Genomic DNA, 24,107 nt, shown 5'->3' on the forward strand with positions numbered 1-24,107 from the left:
CCTTCTGTTTAAAAAACAGCACACCTCCAAGCACCTTTCCTCAGAGTCCTAGAATATAGACATTTGTATTCTACGGCTCTGCTTTTCTCCTCTATCTGACATCCCGCTATCTTCTCCGGTCAAACACTGCTGTTCATGTTCCCTCATTCATGTCACTAGCGTTGTCGCGTTGAGTCAGTATGGAGTGACGCAGTGGATTCACTGGTAGGTTGTGTCCTCCATCTTTCTATAAGTATTTGAGTTGAAGTAGAATACTATTAAATTAACTCAACATCCAATTAACATCAGTGGCATAAGACATCCTGGATTATAATATGAGTTCAGATTAAGGCAATGTGACCTGTTTGTGGTCTGAGTCAGAGTCCAGGGCTAGGTTTTAGTCCTAATCCACCCTGACACATAGACTTACAGTTCATTACATCTTAGCTGGTTACCTTAAAGGCTCCCCTCAGAGTTGTCTTGGCTGTTAGCTTGTTTGTTAATCACGTACTGCCTGTAATCTGTCTGTGTAGCTGTCTCTCTGCTCTTTGCACCACTGTGTGAACTTTCCCCAGGACCGGTTTGCTAACTTTCCCCAGGACCGGTTCCCTAACTTTCCCCAGGACCAGTTCAATATCTTTCACCAAGACTGGTTCACTAACTTTCTTCAGGACCGGTCCACTAACTATCCCCAGGACCGGTTTGCTAACTTTCCTCAGGACCGGTTCACTAACCATCCCCAGAACCGGTTCATTAACTTTCCCCAGGACCGGTTCACTAATTTTCCCCAGGACCGGTTCTCTAACTTTCCCAAGGACCAGTTCATTAACTTTCCCAAGGACCGGTTCACTAACTTTCCTCAGTACCGGTTCACTAACTTTCTCCAGGACCAGTTCTATAACTTTCCCCAGGACCGGTTCACTAACTTTCCCCAGGACCGGTTCACTAACTTTCCTCAGTACCGGTTCACTAACTTTCTCCAGGACCAGTTCTATAACTTTCCCCAGGACCGGTTCACTAACTTTCCCCAGGACCGGTTCTCTAACTCTCCCCAGGACCAGTTCACTAACTTTCCTCAGGACCGGTTCACTAACTTTCCTCAGGACCGGTTCACTAACTTTCCCCAGGACCAGTTCACTAACTTTCTCCAGGACCAGTTCTCTAACTTTCCCCAGGACCGGTTCACTAACTTTCCCCAGGACCGGTTCTCTAACTTTCCCCAGGACCAGTTCACTAACTTTCCTCAGGACCGGTTCACTAACTTCCCCAGGACTGGTTCACTAACTTTCCTCAGGACCGGTTCACTAACTTTCCCCAGGACCGGTTCACTAACTTTCCCCAGGACTGGTTCACTAACTTTCCTCAGGACCGGTTCACTAACTTTCCTCAGGACCGGTTCACTAACTTCCCCAGGACCGGTTCACTAACTTCCCCAGGACTGGTTCACTAACTTTCCCCAGGACTGGTTCACTAACTGTCCCCAGGACCGGTTCACTAACTTTCCCCAGGACTGGTTCACTAACTTTCCCCAGGACTGGTTCACTAACTGTCCCCAGGACCTGTTCACTAACTTTCCCCAGGACCAGTTCACTAACTTTCCCCAGGACCTGTTCACTAACTTTCCCCAGGACCGGTTCACTAACCATCCCCAGGACCGGTTCACTAGCTGTCCCAAACAGCTCAGAGTTTAGACGAACAGCTCCGTCTGACACCCGGAGCCGAGCTCCTCTGCGTGCACATACTTCACTTCAGCCTCCTCTGCTCCGGGCGTCCCATGGTCCTGATGCACCGGAGACTACTTGTTTTTGAACAGAGTTTTTTCAGAGTTGTGGATGTTTATTTTCACTCAGATTTTGGTTGAAGCTTGATTACACATTACATTTTGATATTCTGTGTGAATTTTAAATATTCCATTTACGTTTCCAGGGCCTTTAAACTAGCTGCTTACCTGTGCAACCCTTCAGCTGTGATCTGAATCTGTGAGACACTGACCTGTGCGTTGACTGTGGAGTCATTCAGCGCTCTCTGGAGTGCATGGGTTAGTCCTTTAGAGAGGTTCTGTTTGAGGATCAGGTCCAGGCGGTTCCTTCGGAGCTCAATTGAAAGAACTATGAAAGAAAAACATCAGAGCTCAGTGATAGTGCACAAAACAGCCCGACTATAATCATTAAAGACTAATCATCAGACTGAACTGATCCAGAACAGTCCAGTCAAGCTGCTCGGGATGGGATATTTGGCTGAAGGACATGTCACTTCTTTTTAGTCTCTTAACAGAGCTACTGAAGCCTTGGTACCACACCATTTAAGGTAAGTTTACGAGTTTAAGAGCCTTCAGCATCTGAGGATGTTTTCACACCAATGGCTCATTTGCTTTGTTCCAATTCAGAGGATAAGAAATCATCCATAATTGCATTATTTCCCTTGACTTGTTTTGTGTTCATACTTCAATATTGCAAAGCGGGCAAAGCACACGGTGCTGCAGGGCTGTCCTCGCGTCATTACATCACAGTCTCCACAGTGTAGATGAATAAATGACATGTACTGGTTAGACTGGACGCTAAAATGAGTCATGGGTTGACTTGGAGTAGCAAGGAGGACAATGCCTCATCAGACGTTGGACAACACTCATAAAAACACAGAAGTGGTATCTGTGATGTTGTAGCTGAAGCTCCTCTGCAGATTTATAATCGAATGGAGACCTGTAGCTGTAGCACTACTACTACTCCTTCTACTAGTGTGATGAGTCCAGTAGCTGTTTGTTCCAGTTGTTGGGTGGATTGCGTTCTCACTGCAAACAAACTGCTTAAAGGTTTTAGAGGAAGTGAGCTGAGACTACCTCCTCCAGGCTCTCTTGGCTCTCTTGCTTTGTTCCGTATGAGGGTGTGATTGCTGTGTTCACATATGTCCAAACGACCTGAGCCAAAGAACGTCTCCAAACAAAGTGTGAAAGCATCTTTAATATCTTTAACTCTGTCTTTCTCTTGAGGGAGTTATTTTGTAAGAGTGTGTAATAACTTCTAGAAACAAAATAGGTAATAGGTACGTACTGTATTTGTCTTCTGATGTGACATTTATGGGGCGCCGTTTGTAAAGTTGTGCACACTGAAAATAACAGCTACATTTCTCCACATAAAAATGTAGAGTGAATTTTTAACAGTCAATCACTGTTAAATCTAAATGCAAAATATAAATATAATGCTAAATATAAATGTTAAATATAAATCTAAATTTTAAATCTAAATGTTAAATGTTGCTCTGCGATCCTTAATATTTAGCTAAAATACGAATTCACACTGCAACCTAGCAGAAGTACCAAAATAAAAGCTTCATAAAGCTATACAGATATCCTAACCATAATCTCTCATTACTGACATTAGGTAACTTGCTGGACTACCCGTCGTCCATAATGTGCAATTATTTAGCAGAAAATGCTGGTTAGGCAGTTTTGGAGTCCAAAAAGAGATTTCACAACGCTCAGACAGAACTGACCCAGTCTATGGACAAGCTAAGTTGCTATTGCTAAGTCTGTATCGCTTTATGAAGCCTTTTATTTTGGTATTTCCTCTAGGCGGCAGTGTGAATTTGCATATGAGCTAAATATTTAGGATCGCAGAGCAACATTTAATATATAGATTTAACATTTAACATTTAGATTTACCTTTAGATTTAACATTTAACATTTAGCATTTAGAATCAACAATCAAATTTTAGATTTAACATTTATATTTAATTTTAATATTTAGATTTAACATTTAACATTTAGATTTAACATTTAACCGTAAGATTTAACATTTAACATTTAGATTTAGCATTAAGATTTAACAATCAACATTCAGATTTAACATTTAACATTTATCTTTATATTAAACATTTAGATTTAACATTTAGATTTAACATTTAGCATTTAGATTTAACAATCAACATTTAGATTTAACAATCAACATTTAGATTTATATTAAATATTTAGATATAACATTTAACATTAAGCATTTAGAAATAACAAACACAATTTAGATTAAACATTTATGTTTATAATTAACATTTAGATTTAGCAATTAACATTTAGATTTAACTTTTTTACAATTAGATTTAATATTTAGCATTTAGTTTTAACAATCAACATTTAGATTTAACATTTAAAATTTAGATTTAACATTTAAAATTTAGATTTAAGATTTAGCATTTAGATTTAACAATCAACATTTAGATTTAACATTTAAAATTTAGATTTAACATTTGAAATTTAGATTTAAGATTTAGCATTTAGATTTAACAATCAACATTTAGATTTAATAATCAACATTTAGATTGAACATTTAACATTAGGTTTATATTTAACATTTAGATGTCACATTTAAGACTTGGATTTAACATTTAGATTTAACATTTAGATTTAACATTTAGATTTAACATTTAGCATTTAGATTGAATAGTTAACATATATATTTATATGTTGCATTTAGATTAAGATTTTGCATTTGGATTTGAACAGTGATTTTAACCTTAATATATTTGTCACACAAATATTGCTCTAAATGTGATAAAAAGAGTGACTTAAAAATTCACACATTATTTTTGACACATTTAAGAGCTTAATTTGGAGAAATGATGCATTCATTTTCAGTGTGCGCACCTAAACAAATGGCGCCCCATAGACGTTTCATATAATGTAATTCATGTGATATGGATCATGCATTCCCCACCCATCATTTTTACTCTATGAAGTTCAAGACATTCATCTCATACTCTTTACTCTCAGATCAAGCTTTAGTCTCGTACCTGTTTTGACCCAGTACTTGGTGGTCACGTTGCACGGGAGAGGACTTTCCCCTGTGCTGGTGCTGAACAGAGGTTCTGTGGTGGAGGTTGGAGGTAGTGTGGTTTGGATCAGAATGACCTCAGTGGTCGTAGGTTCTGGTGTTGTGGTGGTGGTAGTGGTAGTTGTAGTTGTAGTGGTGGTAGTAGTGGTGGGGGCAGTTGTAGTAGTGGTTGGTGCCGTGGTTGTAGTAGTGGTTGGAGGATCAGTGGTGGTGGTCGGGGCTTCAGTCGTGGTGGTGGTGGTTGGAGCAGGTGTGGTTGTAGTAGTTGTCGTCGTTGTAGGGAGTGTTGTTGTTGTTGTTGTTGTGGTGGTAGGCTTGAGGCTTGTTGTTTGCTTCACGGTTGTAGCAGCAGTGGTCTTTGGTGGCACTGTTACAGCACTCCCAGCGGCCTCTGTCTGCAGGATGGTCTCAGTGGCCGTCACAGCGAGGGTGGTCATGGGGCTCGTCATTGTGGGGGCTGTGGTCAGCTGAATGCTGTCGTTGAGCGCGGTGCTCTGGCTGGACGCTGCGGTGGATCCTGACGTAGTTTGTGCTTTCTCCGTGGTGGTGGTTAACTGTACGGTCGAGGTGGTGCTGGGTGACAGAGACGTGTTAATGGTGGCAGCCGACGTGGTCGTGGGCCGTGAGGTGTTTCTGGTGTGCGAGGGTACAGTGGTGTTCCACTTGTGGGTGGAAAAGGGGCTGGTGACATTGGCAGGAAGTGTGACATCATGGTCGCCCACTGTGGACAGAAGCGACTCTGGAACTGTGGGGAGATCCCAGGCTGGCAGGCTGCTCACTGACTCCTCTGCAGGGAGGAAGACATGAGAGTATTTTAGTATGTCTAGTAATATTGTGTTTCTTATTGGACAAAACAAACAAACTGGAGCATCTTTATGTCGTCTGTGAAGTGTTTAAATGTTGTGTTTCACTGTGTCACAGAGCCGCTGTACGGCCCAGAGCACAACCCTTTTACTGAAGGTCTCACTCCTTTTATGCTTGAACACACTGTATTTGAACTATTCCACAACACACCAACCTGCAACTACAGATACTATGCAGTAAAAGGCAGAACTACAGGATGCATGGATTTGTTTTGGAGTTAAAGAAAGGCAGAGCTCTGACATATTGACATATTGAGATGCCTCAGGTATCAGCTACTAGATTCCTCTGAGTTTTTGTTGATGAGAATCTGAGTTGGAAGGAACAAATGGATTGGGTCAGCAGAAAAACTAGTAAATCTCTGGATTATAAGAAGGATTAGTCATCTCGTTACCACAAACTGTCTTCTTACTCTGTATTACAGCCTCATTTATCCACATCTTTCAGACTGTAATATAGTTTAGTACTTTTCCTACGACTCTCCATAAAATGTTGCTCCTTCAGAAACGTTTTGTCAGGAACTCGATGGAAGCCTCACGTCTCATCTGTTCCTTTGTTTCAGAAACTCCAGCTTCTTAATATCTGTAACATCAATATCTCTCAAATATGTTTGTTTGTAGAAAATACAACGTGAAGGGAAAATCCCTGATCACTTCAAGTCTTACTTTAAATTAAATTCACAGGTCCACTCTTACTCAACTCATCAAACTTTATTTCTTCATCCTCCTGAATGTTTTACTTGTAGAAGTCAATTCTCGATATGTTTCAGGGGCAGCAAATTCTGGAATGTTTATTCTAATGTGACTAAAAACTGTTCATCTTTAAACATTTAACCACTGTTATTTAATTATACTCATTATGCTCAACCACATACTCACAGACAGGTATCCATACACATCATATTCATATTTTACACTTTAGAATACTGTTGATTTAATAACTATATTTATATAATTTTTTTAATTAGGGCCCGAGCACCGACAAGGTCTGCCAAGGCCCTCTTGTAACCCTAAGGGTTTTTCTTTCTATCTACCTGGTAAAGTAAATTGTTTTTTTGGAGCCTTCAACATGCCCCAAAACTCACCAAACTTGACACACTAATCAGGTCTGGCGAAAATTTCAATATTCTTTTGGTTCTGTGCAAAAAGTCCCAAAAATGCCTCTATGGCGCCGCCTTCTTTCCAACTGGGCACCCCCTCAACACTGTTCAACTTACATGCATGACATTTTGTTTCCATATCTATTAGGACAAGACCTACAAAAAAGATTCCTAATGTCATGGTCAAATCCAAACAGGAAGTCAGCCACCTTTCCTTTTCTTCAGTTTTCACCTGATTCGAAAGGGTACGTATTTAAATAATACTTTTTAAAATTATATTTCATTTGGAATGTAAAAAAGTAAAGGAAAATCTGAGCAAGCCTACAAGCCGCTACTGACAATGCTCCACTTTAGAGGGTGTGTAAAAGTTCTTTAAGTCCCAATAAAGGAAAACAAATTTTATTTGTTGCTTTTTTTTTACCCTTACCAAAAAAACCGAACTAAAGCTTCAAAATGCTGATCCAAGCCAAACCGAAATGTTTGTGTACCGTTACACTCCTAATGACCAGTGTTGGAGCATAGGCCTAATTAGGAACAGCACAGCAACACCTGCTGCACCGGCCAATCCTGCTACACATCAGGCGGTTGTGACAGATGTGCAAGAGCCCGTTCATTGCTGCTTGCAGCTTTAATTTAGTATATTTTTATGTTATTTTATTTTTAGTATCAACTCTTGTCTTTATGTGTCAATTTAGTAATTTTAATTAAATTTTTGATATTAGAACACTTTTGGGTGGAGGCTTCAAATAAGCTCTCTGAGTTGTCTGCCTCTTCCTGCACAGTCTATTATTTATCTGTGTTCTTTTTTTGTGTGTATTTTTTTAATTGTGCAAATAAATATAAACATAAACATAAGCTCCAAATTGAATGTCAAGTTTACGGTAGAGGATTAAGGCCACTGAAAACAAAACAAAAATGTCCAGTATATTTCTTTAAGTATTGGAATGGGAAAAAGTCAGAATTCTGAGATTGAATTCAGAATTCTGAATTTGAAGTCAGAATTCTGCCTTTAATCTCAGAATTCTGACTTTAGTCTCAGAATTCTGAAAAGAAGTCAGAATTCTGAGATTAAAGTCAGAATTCTGAAATCTTTTGTCAGAAAAAAAAAATGTATTAGACCTTACTTTTTATTTTTTTTCAGTGGCTCTAATCCTCTGCCGTACAAGTTAACATGTACTGATGTGCATTAATACAAAATAGATTGCTTTTAATTCTACTTCACTGAGATGTAGGGATCCAAATATAAACACTGTCATTTTAAATTTGACACATGGCAGGTTAGTAAGGAGGCATGAATCATTTACCTCAAAGACTGGAGGAGGTTCAGTTCACCTTTTATTGTCTCCTTACATATTGTGTTGTGACGTGTTGTGATGTGATTAGCAGTGAGATACTACATTTATTCAATATTGTCCTGGAAGTTAAAACATATTCCATATAAGGAATAACTTGATGTAGTCCCTTTGATAGTGACAGACAGACTGACAGGACCGGCCATGATGCTGAGGAAGAGGACGAGCAGGTACCTACCCAAACTAGTGCTGCTGTTGCTGCTGGAGGAGTTGCTGTTGTCCAAAAGCAGAGCGACGCTGACTGCTCTTGCTGTGTGACTTTCTCTGTTACTGGGAGGAAGGGTTGGAGGAGAGGATGAGGAAGGCAAAGAGGGAGCTTTGGTTGTAGAGGACAATGAGGAAGAGGAGGGGGCTTTGGATAAAGACGCAGAGGAGCTTTTTGCCCAGGCAGCTTTGGACAACAGTCCTAATGGTTTCCCCGATGCTGGTTTCTGTAGCACATCTGTCTCTGCTAACATGGAGGGAAGTGATGAGGAAGCTGCCTGCTCTCTGCGTGTCTGCAGCCTGTGCTGCCGCAGCCAGGCAGCCGGGTCACTGGACACACTCGGTGGGTCACCCCTCTCTCGTTCTCCAAGTCTCCTCTCAGCTCTGACTGCAGCCGAGGCACCGGTGCCTGTTTTTATCCTGCGCTCTGCAGAGACTTTCCCACCTGCCCCAGCTTCTGTTTCAGGGATAACCGCTGCTGGTTCTTCTGCAAGCATCGGACCCTCGGGCCAAGCTCCGGGTACAACTCCAGCCCCCATCACCACATCTTTGTCTCTGACCCGAGCTCTCCCTACAGTCCTCAGGCTGGCTGAGAGGTTGGAATGCAAAGCAGCGAGCCTCAGGGAAACAGCGTGACCTTCATCAGCTGGAGGAAAGGAAGCTGGAGGGACAGGTGGAGGAGAGATAGAGCAGAAAAATAGTTTCAGGAGGATGTTAGGCAGAAGAAAACACTCTTCATTTTCACACAAACACACACCTGGGGCAGAGGAAAGCTAATGTGCACACACATTAGTACATACATGAGATTATTTCATAAAAGCACATGAGCATCATCTAAAGGTGCATTTTGACGAGAAGAGTTCAGGGGTCTTTTAGCCCCCAGGACTACTTTCCCCTGAACTAAAAGGTTCATGTGCAAAGACATTTATACAAGGTTTTAAAATCCTTTTGAACTCAAAAAGCCGTGGCAGAGATCGGCCGGTGTTTTGGTTTAAACAGCGACCCTGTTAACTGGAGACTTTCAGCCGGATGCATCCCTCATAAACGTCTTTAGACCATCATCAAATATCTGATGAGGATATTTTGAAATCTTAATAAAAACTAAACTAGTTTGCATTCCCAGAAACTCCCTCTGTGACATGTTCAGCTGAAGGTCTCAAGTTTACAGGGTCACTTTTAAAACCTTAACACCGGGAGAGACGCATTCGTAAATTTAGACCCTGGTTCCTCCGGTCAAAATGCACGTAGTTCAGGGGTAAAGTTCCTTGCACATTACTAGACTTACAGATGTACATCCACTCTAGACTTTTTAAGTTATTCACATCAGGTTCCTTCATTTCTACGACCCCAATTCCATATCAGGGTGGATGCTGAATAGTGTTAATAATAACAGATGAATGTAATGAAAACAGGGCACAGAGAGAATATCAGATGTTGAAAATGAAAAAGCAGCAGGTTTCAAAGCTCTTGAGACAGGGACAGAAAATAACACTGAAGAGGCTGTGAAATGATAATAAAGTAGCATGACGGGGACACTGCATGAGCGAACTGTTCAATGAGTTCAGAATAATGTTCCTCACCATACAACTGCAAAGAATTAGTGCATTTCATCGTCTACAGTACATCATGTAATTAAAAGATTCAGAGAGTCTGGAGACACCTCTACGTCTTCTTTAAATCACTTCTAAGAACATTTGTATTTATTTGCATCAACAAACGCAGGTTGAAACTGAACCATGCAAAAAGGAAACTAAACATGATGCAGAAACACAGAGACTTCTCTGGACCTGAGCCTGTTTAAGATTGATTGAGGCGAAGTGTTAACTGTCCTGTGGTCTGTCGAATCAAAACTAGACATTCTTTTAGAAATCCTGGACGCTGTGTCCTCCGTTCTAAAGAGGATACCATTAATGCAAGCAATATTTTTCAGGTTATGGAGCATCATATCCTTGCATTCAGACAATGCCTTTTTCAGGGTAGACCTTTAATTATCTAGGGCTGACATCCTCCAGTGAGTCTGTAAAGTATTAAGTCAATGAGCTCTTATATGACCAAACCTCATTGGATGGACAGTCACATGTGTGACTTTCATAGGAGAGAAGATCTTAAAGGTGACATATCATGCAAAATTGACTTTTTAATGGTTCTCTACCTGAAAAATGTGTCCCTGGCATGTCTACAAAGTCAGAGCTTGGAGCTTGTTCAGCCCATAGACTGTATAAAATAATACTGAATCCCTCCCCCGTCTTTCATTACCTGCACAAATGTGTGCTAACAAGGAGCTTAGGAGGGAGGCATGCTATTTGTAGAATGTCTTAATGAACACAAAGGTCGGTTTGACTCCCCACGTCTGCAGATTTGAAGATCTAGTGGATGATTTTTATTTATCATGGATAAGTGCTAGCACTAGTTAGCATAGCTACATAGCTACATGTCGTAGCTGTAGCTGTGTACCAAGACACACGTCGACATACTGACAAATAAAACAACAAGAAACACTAAATCTGTGACCAATCCTTCAGAAAAGGTCCCGCTGCCTTTCTGGCAGAGGTCGGTTTTACTCCCCACGTCTGCAGATTTGAAGATCTAGTGGATGATTTTTATTTGTCATGGATAAGTGCTAGCGCTAGTTAGCATAGCCACATAGCTACATGTTCGTAGCTGTGTCCCAAGACACACGTCTACATACTGATAAATAAAACAACAAGAAACACTAAAATCTCTGACCAATCTCTGACCAGAAAGGTCCTGCTGCAGGCGCCTCTCCGTCAGGATCAGATTCAGAGGGTTGAAGTAACGCGATCTCTGAGCAGCTGTGTATATTCAGCCAACATGTAAACATTAGATCAACGTGCTGGACAGCCGAGGCCACACCCACTTCCTGAGGGGGCGTGGTCAGAGGGAAAACAGAGTGTTCTGAGGAGGACTGAAGAAGAGGGTTTTTCAGGCAGACCAAAATCTGATTTCAAAGTGTTTTTTTGAGCATAAACTTTAAAGACATGTTTTGGGGACCTCTTAGACCAATATATATTGATGAAAAAAGCGTGATATGTCACCTTTAATCCTTGATTTGCAGGGGGAGGGAGACCTGATGTAGTATTTCACTTTAGTGATAGAAAACAACATTGATTATGAGTTAGAATATTTTGTGTGTTGTGTTCTATGTTTTATATTGATTTTAATGTTGTTTAATTATTTTAGTTATTCTATTTTAACTATTTCTTTTTTAATTATTTCTATACTCAGTTTTAGTGTTATTTTTAGTGCCTTTATTTATCTTTAACTTTTATCCTTACCCTTTGATATGTATTTATTTGAGCTATTTATATTCTTTATGTTATTTTGATGCTTTAACTTATTTTTAATTACATATACTTAATTGTTGTTAGTGTGCATTAGTCTCTACTTTAAAACCCATTTATGTTTTTTAAAATGTCTTGAAATTATTTTATTTGTGCTTCTTTCTTGTTTTCAGTCGCTGTAAAGCTCTTTGAACTGCATTTGATTTGAAAGGTGCTACATAAATAGATAAAGATTGATTGATTGATTGATTGATTGATTGATTGATTGATTGATTGATTGATTGATTGATTGATTGGAAGTGATTGTGATATATTTTTCTGTGGACAGAAAGTTAAACAGAAAGATAACGTGGCTTTGGACTCTCCCATTCTGGAGGAGACTGCAGAACAGCGAAGCATACATATGCAGACTCGTGGGCTGCAGATTCAGTACCACGTCCAGGAACACAATTCAAAGAGTCTCTTTGTTTCATTTTTAGTGTCTAATTGCTGCAACAACACACCAGTCCTAGAGATGCGGTTCCAGAATGGTGGTCCTGAAGCTGCAGACCTAATATTGGACACCTTGTCAGAAAAGTCAGCGGTGTGGTGACGTTTTCTTAAAAACAATGACAAGAAGGTGGAGTGTAAACTTTTCTAACAGCTGTTTGCTTTTCAACCAGCATGGCATGGTGAATTTTGGACAGTGGGACCAGTTGACTGGTCAGTGATTCCAGTCGACCACAGTCTCTTGACTACAGCCTGACTTATAACCTAAAACAAAAAGCGCCATTAATCTCCAAAACACAATAAACCTGAAGCCAAAATGAAATATATGCCAAAGAAAAAATTATTAAGCCAATCGCTTAACACTAATGCTCAGCTGGTTGAGCTGAAGACGGCCAGCTCATACGAGGAGGAGAGCTGGTATAAGGAGACAGAGGTTTATGGAGAGGAGAAAGAAGCTGTGTCTCTCCTCTCTCATCATGGGCAACGTGAGATCTCTGCATAATAAGATGGACGAGCAAACAGGACTAGCCAGGAGTCAGACAGAGTTTCAGGAATGTAGCATGGTGTGCTTCACAGAAACGTGTCTGCATCAGGATATTCCTGACCACAACGTCTCTATTGACGGCTTCCAGACTGTCCAGGCAGACCGGGATAGCAGCGAGAGCGCTGTGGGCCTCCGACCATATTATCTGCACAGGGAGATCTCACATGTCATACTGGTAGCTGTTTACATCCCCCCTCTGCCAACCTGACTACAGCGTCCAACGTTCTCAATGCTGCCATAGATAGACTCCAGACAGACCACCAGAGTGCCCTCTTCCTGATCTCCAGACAGACCACCAGAGTGCCCTCTTCCTGATCTCCAGACAGACCACCAGAGTGCCCTCTTCCTGATCTCCAGACAGACCACCAGAGTGCCCTCTTCTTGATCTCCAGACAGACCACCAGAGTGCCCTCTTCCTGATCTCCAGACAGACCACCAGGGTGCCCTCTTCTTGATCTCCAGACAGACCACCAGGGTGCCCTCTTCCTGATCTCCAGACAGACCACCAGAGTGCCCTCTTCCTGATCTCCAGACAGACCACCAGAGTGCCCTCTTCCTGATCTCCAGACAGACCACCAGAGTGCCCTCTTCCTGATCTCAAGACAGACCACCAGGGTGCCCTCTTCTTGATCTCCAGACAGACCACCAGGGTGCCCTCTTCCTGATCTCCAGACAGACCACCAGAGTACCCTCTTCCGGATCTCCAGACAGACCACCAGAGTGCCCTCTTCCTGATCTCCAGACAGACCACCAGAGTGCCCTCTTCCTGATCTCCAGACAGACCACCAGAGTGCCCTCTTCTTGATCTCCAGACAGACCACCAGAGTGCCCTCTTCCTGATCTCCAGTCAGACCACCAGAGTGCCCTCTTCCTGATCTCCAGTCAGACAGCCAGAATGCCCTCTTCCTGATCTCCAGACAGACCACCAGAGTGCCCTCTTCCTGATCTCCAGACAGATCACCAGAGTGCCCTCTTCCTGATCTCCAGACAGACCACCAGAGTGCCCTCTTCTTGATCTCCAGACAGACCACCAGAGTGCCCTCTTCCTGATCTCCAGACAGACCACCAGAGTGCCCTCTTCTTGATCTCCAGACAGACCACCAGAGTGACCTCTTCCTGATCTCCAGACAGACCACCAGAGTGCCCTCTTCTTGATCTCCAGACAGACCACCAGAGTGCCCTCTTCTTGATCTCCAGACAGACCACCAGAGTGCCCTCTTCTTGATCTCCAGACAGACCACCAGAGTGCCCTATTCTTGATCTCCAGACAGACCACCAGAGTGCCCTCTTCCTGATCTCCAGACAGACCACCAGAGTGCCCTCTTCCTGATCTCCAGACAGACCACCAGAGTGCCCTCTTCCTGATCTCCAGACAGACCCCCAGAGTGCCCTCTTCCTGATCTCCAGACAGACCCCCAGAGTGCCCTCGTCCTGATCTCCAGACAGACCACCAGAGTGCCCTCTTCCTGATCTCCAGTCAGACCACCAGAGTGCCCTCTTCTTGATCTCCAGACAGACCACCAGAGTGCCCTCTTCCTGATCTCCAGACAGACCCCCAGAGTGCCCTCTTCCTGATCTCCAGACAGACCACCAGGGTGCCCTCTTCTTGATCTCCAGACAGACCACCAGAGTGCCCTCTTCCTGATCTCCAGACAGACCACCAAAATGCCCTCTTCCTGATCTCCAGACAGACCACCAGAGTGCCCTCTTCTTGATCTCCAGGGACTTCAACCATGTATTTATTTTCTACACAGCTTATTATTGTATTTGTATAACTTATTGTGTACAGAGCAACTGTAATGACTGAATTCCCCCCCTGGGATAAATAAAGTACTGCTGACTCTGGCTCTGATTCTGATATGCCATGTTGGTTGTTGAGCTGTGAGAAGCAAACTGCTGTGGGCAAAGTTTATGCCTGACCTTCTTTTCATTGTTTCTGAGAAAATGTCACCACACCGCTGACTTCTTGAGGTTTTTTTAGTATTCTAGTTTTAAAAACATTCCCTACAGACCTTTTTGTTGCCAGGGATGGCATGCAACAAAGAATCTACCCTGGCCCTTTGGCCCACCATGGCCTCTAACATTTGGCCAAACATGACGGCTTCAGAATTTAAAACCTGAACGGCCTCAAGGATGATACAGCAGCAGTATCATATGTAAGAGTAAAACACTGACAGTTTACAGAAGCAGCTAAGCTTTACTGTATTAGATAATGATGAAACAGCTGGACACAGGACACATACTTTTCAGTATGGAGTATTTTCAGTCTCATCACTTTACAGTTAGAGATGACTCCTATCATACAGTCTGTTGGCCTTCATCTTTAACCCTGTAAAGCCTGAACCATCAAATGATTGCCAGATAATTCTAATTCTTTGTAAATGAAGTGTTTATTGGACCTTCTGATGAATAAAAAAAAGAAATTAAATATCAATTTTCATAAATGAGTTTTTAATTTGTATCATATTTAATACATCAGGTATTTCATAGCTTCTTTTTTTTTTTTTTAACAAACTCAAACATAAAAACAACATTTTTAGCGTATTAAACTTTGAGTTTACCTCAAATGTTTCCAAAAGTAATTTCAAATATAGAAACTATTTTTTTTTTTCCATATTGCACGCCAACGTCACACATATTCTGTATCTACTACACAACAAAACAACTCATGTATTGTATATTTCTTCTCTGAATTGTTCAATTTTTAGTGGAAATCAATGATTAAAAGACAATTATTTATTAGGGAGCCATGGCAACATTCAGCCAGTCATTTTAGAGTCTTTTTATTTTGCACTGTCAAGCTGGTTGAGAAACTACTTCGTTTCACTGAGTATGAAAATACAAAAGAATCTGTGAATCTTGAATCTTGAATCAATCATCATGATACAGCAGGTTACATATATAAAAAACACAATATACGTTATAAATATCTCAATGTCTACTCTAAATATACCTCATTATGTCATTTAAACATGATCTTAAAGGTGACATATCACGCTTTTTTCATCAATATATATTGGTCTAAGAGGTCCCCAAAACATGTCTTTAAAGTTTATGCTCAAAAAAACACTTTGAAATCCGATTTTGGTCTGCCTGAAAAACCCTCTTCTTCAGTCCTCCTCAGAACACTCTGTTTTCTCTCTGACCACGCCCCCTCAGGAAGTGGATGTGGTCTCGGCTCTCCAGCACGTTGATCTAATGTTTACATGTTGGCTGAATATACACGGCTGCTCAGAGATCACGTTACTTCAACCCTCTGAATCTGATCCAGAATCTGATCCTGATGGAGAGGCGCCTGTAGCAGGACCTTTCTGAACCACTGGTCACAGATTTAGTGTTTCTTGTTGTTTTATTTATCATGTTGACGTGTGTCTTGGTACACAGCTACAAACATGTAGCTATGTGGCTATGCTAACTAGCGCTAGCACTTATCCATGATAAATAAAAATCATCCACTAGATCTTCAAATCTGCAGACGTGGGGAGTAAAACCGACCTTTGTGTTTATTAAAGGTGACATATCATGCAAAATCGTCTTTTTAATGGTTCTCTACCTGAAATATGTTTCCCTGGCATGTCTACAAACCCCCCGAGAATGAAAAAAATCCATTCTGCCCCTGTTCTGATTTCTCCACCTTTCTGTAAATATGTGTGAAACGAGCCGTTTCAGACTTCAGTGTTTTTGTTACGTAACAACAATATCCGGTCTGTCACGGAGTCAGAGCTCGGAGCTTGTTCAGCCCATAGACTGTATAAAATAATACTGAATCCCTCCTCCGTTTTTCATTACCTGCACAAATGTGTGCTAACAAGGAGCTTAGGAGGGAGGCATGCTAGTTGTAGGCTGTCTTAATAAACACAAAGGTCGGTTTTACTCCCCACGTCTGCAGATTTGAAGATCTAGTGGATGAATTTTATTTATCATGGATAAGTGCTAGCACTAATTAGCATAGCCACTTAGCTATATGTTCGTAGCTGTAGCTGTAGCTGTAGCTGTAGCTGTGTACCAAGACACACGTCGACATACTGATAAATAAAACAACAAGAAACACTAAATCTGTGACCAATCCTTCAGAAAGGTCCTGCTACAGGCGCCTCTCCATCAGGATCAGATTCTGGATCAGATTCAGAGGGTTGAAGTAACGTGATCTCTGAGCAGCCGTGTATATTCAGCCAACATGTAAACATTAGATCAACGTGCTGGAGAGCCGAGACCACATCCACTTCCTGAGGGGGCATGGTCAGAGAGAAAACAGAGTGTTCTGAGGAGGACTGAAGAAGAGGGTTTTTCAGGCAGACCAAAATCTGATTTCAAAGTGTTTTTTTGAGCATAAACTTTAAAGACATGTTTTGGGGACCTCTTAGACCAATATATATTGATGAAAAAAGCGTGATATGTCACCTTTAAGACAGCCTACAACTAGCATGCCTCCCTCCTAAGCTCCTTGTTAGCACACATGTGTGCAGGTAATGAAAAACAGAGGAGGGGTTGAGTTGTATTTTATACAGTCTATGGGCTGAACAAGCTCCGAGCTCTGACTCCGTGACAGACCGGATATTGTTGTTACGTAACAAAAACACTGAAGTCTGAAACGGCTGGTTTCACACACATTTACAGAAAGGTGTAGAAATCAGAACAGGGGCAGAATGGATTTTTTTCATTCTCGGGGGGTTTGTAGACATGCCAGGGACACATATTTCAGGTAAAGAACCATTAAAAAGTCCATTTTGCATGATATGTCACCTTTAAATAATAAAAAGACTGCATGTTGCTTTATGGAATGCATAATGTATGAAATGTAGTTAGACGGAGTACCGAGGAAATGCTACATTCAAATTCATGCTAGTTTTCCATGACTACCAACCCTAGCTTTAATGCTGTAGCTTCTGTAGTTGTCTAAGCTCACTCGGTCCCTCTGCTTTTCAAACAACCACAACACTGCTTACATCTGCTTTGCTGCAGATGTGTTTCCACACTGGATCATAAACATGCCTCATCATTAGCAACAAGCACTGTCCACACAATGACCACCTTTTGGCATAAAGGAATTCTGAGTTTAACTTTTAAACATGATATATAAAAAGACATTATTTAAAGAAGATAGAGTGTTTAATATTTTCAGTAGATTACCACATAGTTTTGTTTCTACAGAAAGATCATACATTTTAAACATCCATCTTCTTTCTTTGATCGTCTTGTAATCATGATTAAAATGTGATTAATTGTTAAGTCATAAACCAGGTAGTGTTTTTCTCAGTGGCCTCTAATGTTATGTTTTATATGCTTGATATAAAAAAAATCAGTGCTTTGGTTCGGAATAAGACGAGGATACATGGAAATAGAGGAAGTGATTAATAATTGAATACTACATTGTGGAATGGCTTGAAGGACTGAACCATATGCAGAACTGTTCCTCCTCCAACAGCTAGCCACCTGTCCTGCCTAAGAGCAACATATGTGACTCTTATACCCGAGCTCTTAGAATACACGGGAAACAAGAACCTCCACTGAGAACAAATATGGACAGGGTAGATGTATGGGAACAGGATGAAGGTCCGGTATAATGAGAAACGGGGCAGTAGGTTGGCACCACGCACTGTCCCTCAGTTCATGATCCTATAAATGATTCAATGAATCACTTTAAAAATGTGAATGTAATGTGATGGGTAGTGTTTAGTGTTTTACTGCTGATAAATGAAGGTTATTAAGCAGAGTTGGAGAGCCTGAATAATATGTAGCTTCACTGAAAACGACCACTTTGTCCTCTACATTTTCATCCTTATGTTTTATAAAACATATAAAAACTATTTTTATCCTTCTCTGCAGATATTTTCAGACAAAGTTATTAATGTTGAAACTTGGACTTTAAGTTTTGTGGAGGTCTGATTTCTAGAAGCTGTAATTTCAATAATTTAAGACTTCTGTGACGGCTGCTCTTGTGTCTTGTGCACGTTGCTCCTCTGATTCCCCTCTTCTGTCCTCTCTCCTCAGTCCTCTGTCCTTGATCTGCTCTTCTCTGAGCAGCATTAAGAGCTTTAAGATGCTCCTTGACAAAGCAGAACAGAAAGCTGCTTCTGGTCTGACTGAGGAAATGTTATTTTGGAGCTTTGTGATTTCCTGAAGCTTTGTGAAGTGCTCACACTTCATGTTGTGTTCATAGAAAATGTGGAATTCAGAGCCATTATGACTGTTCTTTCTCTTATGAAGACGCCACAGCAGAAACAACTCTGTGGCTGCTCTGCACCAGACTTTAGCTGCACCATGACGTGCTTAAAGCTACGAGTTTTAGAATTCAGAATCCTTCTTCTGACCTACAAAGCTCTTAATGATCAGACACCTTCATATCTTAAAGAGCTCATAGTGCCCTATCACCCCTCTAGAACACTACGCTCCCAACATGCAGACCTGCTGGTCCTACCTAAAGTCTCTAAAAGTAGTATGGGAGGTAGAACCTTCAGTTATCAGGCCCCTCTCCTTTGGAATCATCTACCAGTCAGGGTCCGGGAGGCAGACACCCTCTCTACTTTTAAGAGTAGGCTTCAAACTTTCCTTTTTGATAAAGCTTATAGTTAGAACTGGATCAGGCTTGGACCAGCTCTTAGTTATGCTGCTATAGGCTTAGACTGCCGGGGGAACTGACGCACTGACACACTGGGATCCTATCTCACCGTCTTCCCCCCAACCCCCTCATCACTTACTTTAACCCTGCCTGTCCCATTAAAGTTCCTAACCATAGACCTTTCTGGCTCCCTGAGCTCCCTTGTCTCTCCCTGTCTTGGTGTTGGGTCTCTGATCATAATTTGACATAGAGTGGTCTAGACCTGCTCTGTTTGTAAAAGAGTCTTGAGATAACGTTTGTTGTGATTTGGCGCTATACAAATAAAGATTAATTGATTGATTGATTGGTTGATTGGTTGATTGATTAATTGATTGATTGATTGATTGATTGATTGATTGATTGATTGATTGATTAATTGATTGATTGAAGGCCCGCTCAATGCTGCTTGCAGCTTTAATTCAGGTTTCTTTTATATTGAATAATTAGAAAGTGAGACAGTATTAGAAATGCTACAATGCTATGGGCCCATTCTTCTTAGTTTATTGACAGCGACACAATAACTCCACCGTCCGTATCCAACTGGATCCTTCCATTGCATTACCAGCAAAATATATCAATGCTAGCTATCACATTTTAAATTGCTAGTTTAAAAAAAGAGAGGCTCTTACTGTTATAGGGACTAAAGAATGTCCTGAAGTCCAGTGAGACAAAATGAAAATGAACAACAGTCACAATCATACTTTGGCCTGAGTAGGACTGACGACCCAGGGCCCAAACAGATGGCCTTGATGGGCCTGAAAGGAAACTGTCAATTCTGTATTTATCAAAATGTTACACAAGGGTCCCAGCTCTTCTGGATATGGGGTTGTAAATGGTCAATACAGAAGAATATCATAAATGATGATATCATAAACTATTCATATACACTACCAGTCAAAAGTTTGGAAACACCTTCTCATCCAATATTTTGTATTTATTTTAATTATTTGAAACACTGTAGATTAATACTGAAAATATCCCCAAATGGGATAAGCGGTCAAGATAATATATGGATGGATGTTCAGTATAAACCCCAAAGATGTCACATCCAAGCGGCAACCTCCAGTCTAAAAACATGAGTCCATTGCAGAAGTGTTAAAAACTGTAGTTCATTGAGGATCCACTTGAGGCTGGGCTCTGGAAGTACCAGAAACCACATACACACCAATTCAAAGAAGACAATCTCTACAGCAGAAATAAACATGTTTACAATCTGGTACAAAAGACGAGTGTAGTCTGGATAGCTCATTTCTCGATCGGCACACACTGTACCGGGGGTGAATTTTTTTTCTAACACTGCAATTTTGAAGATATTTAGATTACGAGTCTTCCAATGAGAGGCACAGCTGACTTGATTGACAGGCGGGAACACTGTAGCTGTTGGCTAGGAGGCTCAAAGCCCGCCTCTTTACCTCACACTAGCTCAGCGCTTCAGAAACAGATGGGTGACATCACGGATACTACATCCATATTTTATACAGTCTATGGTCACATCCTTATAATTTAGGTGAAAACTGCAATTTTGGCACAAAAACAATCCTGTCCACACATCCCTACACACACTAAGGCAAGTTAAGTCTTAATGCACAAATACTGAAAGCACATTTTGAATGTATCCTGCACCTCTAGAAACATAAAGTGGGTATGGTTGGTGACTCCAAAATGCAAACTGAGCTGGCAGAAGTCCTGAACCCCACAAACCTCCTCATGGTCCAGAGAATGTTCTATCTCTGTTTCTATCATCTTACGGTTATTATTAGGCAAAATATCTCACACTTGTTCAGATGTTATTCTCATCCCTGAATGACAAACAAAGACACACAGTGTAAAAAAGACGAGCTGCTTATCTGTTTCCATGGTAACAAAGACCAATACATCTGACTGAGGATGAGGTTTGTCGGCAGACCGTTACAGAAAACACATGCTCAGCACACATCAACAGGCTTACACACACATCGTACATAAATCACACACACCAGCCGAGCGTTGAAATGTCTATTTCAGTCTGAATGGAGACAAACATCAAAAACAGGATTAAATTTATATAATGTTTCTCTCTCAAAGACCTGAAACTAAATAAATAAGAGACTGTGCAGGCTCCAGGCCAGGCCATGAAACAGTGTGCTCATACTGTATGTGGCACAAACACAGGATATGATGGAGGATATGTGGAGTGATAGGAGGCAGATAACCAGGGAGCAGATACACACCCTTTAAATCAATACATTAACAATATTTAACTTATCAATCAATCAATCAATCAATCAATCAATCCATCAATCCATCAATCCATCAATCAATCAATCAATCTTTATGTCTACAGCACTATTTACCAACAAACATTATCCTCAGACTCTTTCCAAACAGAGCAGGTCTACACCGTACTCTATGTTCTATTATTAACAAAGACCCAACATCAAGACCGGATCAGATCCAGTCCCATCTTACAGACAGGACTCAGTCTGATCTCATCTTAATCCACCATGAGCAGAGCACTTTGCAGCATTTAGCAAGTTACAGTGGCAAGGACAAACTTCCTTTAACAGGCAGAAACCTCCAGCAGGACCAGACTCATGTTAGACACACATCTGCTGAGACCGAGTTAGAGAGAGGGATAGAGGGAGATTATCTGTCTGCTTTCAAAATTGTACTCAACATGAAAGTAGTCAATACGACATGTGTGCTTTCAGAGGGGCTTTTCATTTTAAACTCAAATCACCCTATTATATTATGTTACTATTACATAGTATTATGTTATATATAGCTGTTTGAAAGGAAAGACAGCATGTCATTATATTACAGAGGGAAAGCTGAGTTGGTCCCGAGAAAGTCAGCTTCTGACATTTTGGCTCTCAGCGAGCAGTTTAACCAAGAAAAGGATTAAATCATTTTCAGAGTACAAAATGGAGCAGCCAGAGAGCTGAGCAACAAGCAAATCAGAGCTGAAACACACAGTGGTGTATCAGAAGATATGATTTTACATTACTGACTTTTTGTATCCTCCTATTCAATCATTCCATTTGAAAAACTAAAAGAGAATTATTTGTAAAATACTTGAGCACGATTAATTTGTCAGTGTTACGAGCACCAACTTGAAAAAATGTAGCATCCAGTGTTTCTATAAATGACCTGTGAGAGTGACAATGCCTCTAAACCTTGTACATTAACAAGTTGATTTAAAGATGTAACCATATGTGAGGCTGGTTCTATAAAATAACCTCACAAAGTGTAAAAACATTTGTTATTTTGAGTGAACCTCGCCTCTACCGGGCCCATTAAAGTTACTAACCATCAGTGGTGGACAAAGTACACAGCTTCATTACTGAAGTCAAAGTATAGATACTCCTGGTCAAATATTACTCTAATGCAAGTGAAAGTTGTTCAGTCAAATTATTACCTGAGTTAAAGTCCTGGGGTACTTGCTTTTAAAAATACTGAAGTATTCAAAGTACTTCTTCTCAAAATGTGTATTTTCACAAAGCATGAGTTGAGTCAAGAATCTCTAAAAACTATACCATGGAATAAAAACAGACACTGAGTTACTCCAAGCACAGACACCTTAGTTTGAAATGTTCATCTGGAATGAAACAAACGTTATGTAGCTCAACACGCTCTCTCAGGTTGGACAGTGAATGTTTGTTTGTTTGGGCAGAAACAGGGAGAACATTTCAAACCATACGTATCATTCTTCATTTCAAAAACCTCTAACACAGGCTGAAGATATGACCATGGGTGATCAGGTGGAGAATTATAGACATCATTACCACCTCTACATGAACTGTCTGATCTGAGTGATGCTCTGTGTTTGCTCCACGTTCAACCATGGAGATATACAGGTACGACTAAACCACTGAGACAAACAGAACTACACAAACACAGTTTACTGTCTTAGGATCAGATTTCAGAAAAGAGTAGGAAATTCATGAGCTGACTTCAAAGATAAAGTAGTTAGTAACTAGAGCACTGGTAGAAATATAGAGGAGTAAAAGTAATAAGTTCCCCCCAAAAAATAATACTCAAAGTACAGATACTCAAAACCTGTACTTAAGTACTGTACTCAAGTAAATTTACTTTGCTACTGTCCACCACTGCTAACCATAGACCTTTCTGGAGTCCCTGAGCTCCCTTGTCTCGTAGGTTCCTCTGAGCTGCCGTAGACGTCCTCCTGCTGTGGACGTTCTAGACTCCAGCTGATACGGACGTGCTGGACTCCAGCGGCAACAGCTACTACTACTCGTCTCATCACTATCACCGCTCCCTCTCTCTCTTATTCTCCTCTATCCCTCTTTCCAGACCCAACTCGGTCGAGGCAGATGGCTGTCTAACATGAGTCTGGTCCTGCTCGAGGTTTCTGCCTGTTAAAGGAAGTTTGTCCTCTCCGCTGTAACTAGCTAAATACTGTGAGGTGCAATGCTCATGATGGATTAAGGTGGGGTCAGACTGAAGGCTGATTTATACTTCTGCCGCTGCGTCTCCCCTACGCAGCAGGGGCTGACGCGGACATGAGCACCACATACTTACGTCGATTCAATGCAGAAGTATAAATCAGCCTTGTGACTTATCCCGTCTTGGTGTTGGGTCTCTGTTCATAATTTGACATAGAGTGGTCTAGACCTGCTCTGTTTGTAAAAGAGTCTTGAGATAACGTTTGTTGTGATTTGGTGATATACAAATAAAGATTGATTGATTGATTGATTGATTGATTGATTGATTGATTGATTGATTTATTGATTGATTGGTTTGTTGATTGATTGATTGATTGATTGATTGATTGGTTTGTTGATTGATTGATTGATTGATTGATTGATTGATTGATTGATTTATTGATTGATTGATTGATTGATCCTTTTAAAGCCAGA

General features: G+C 41.0%; 1 protein-coding gene across 1 annotated transcript in view; it reads right to left on the reverse strand.

Annotated features, from left to right (window-relative positions):
• Positions 1-24,107, reverse strand: part of kiaa1549la (KIAA1549-like a) — a 93,106-nt gene that overhangs the window by 67,519 nt on the left and 1,480 nt on the right. The window contains exons 2-4 of the mRNA XM_034684882.1: positions 8,290-8,976; positions 4,759-5,586; positions 1,972-2,087 (exon numbers count right to left, since the gene is read on the reverse strand). Coding sequence (XP_034540773.1) covers positions 1,972-2,087; positions 4,759-5,586; positions 8,290-8,976 — 1,631 coding nt within the window. The remainder of the gene's footprint in view (positions 1-1,971; positions 2,088-4,758; positions 5,587-8,289; positions 8,977-24,107) is intronic.

The sequence above is a fragment of the Notolabrus celidotus genome, chromosome 6 (genome assembly GCF_009762535.1).
Source record: "Notolabrus celidotus isolate fNotCel1 chromosome 6, fNotCel1.pri, whole genome shotgun sequence".
Lineage (NCBI taxonomy): Eukaryota > Metazoa > Chordata > Actinopteri > Labriformes > Labridae > Notolabrus > Notolabrus celidotus.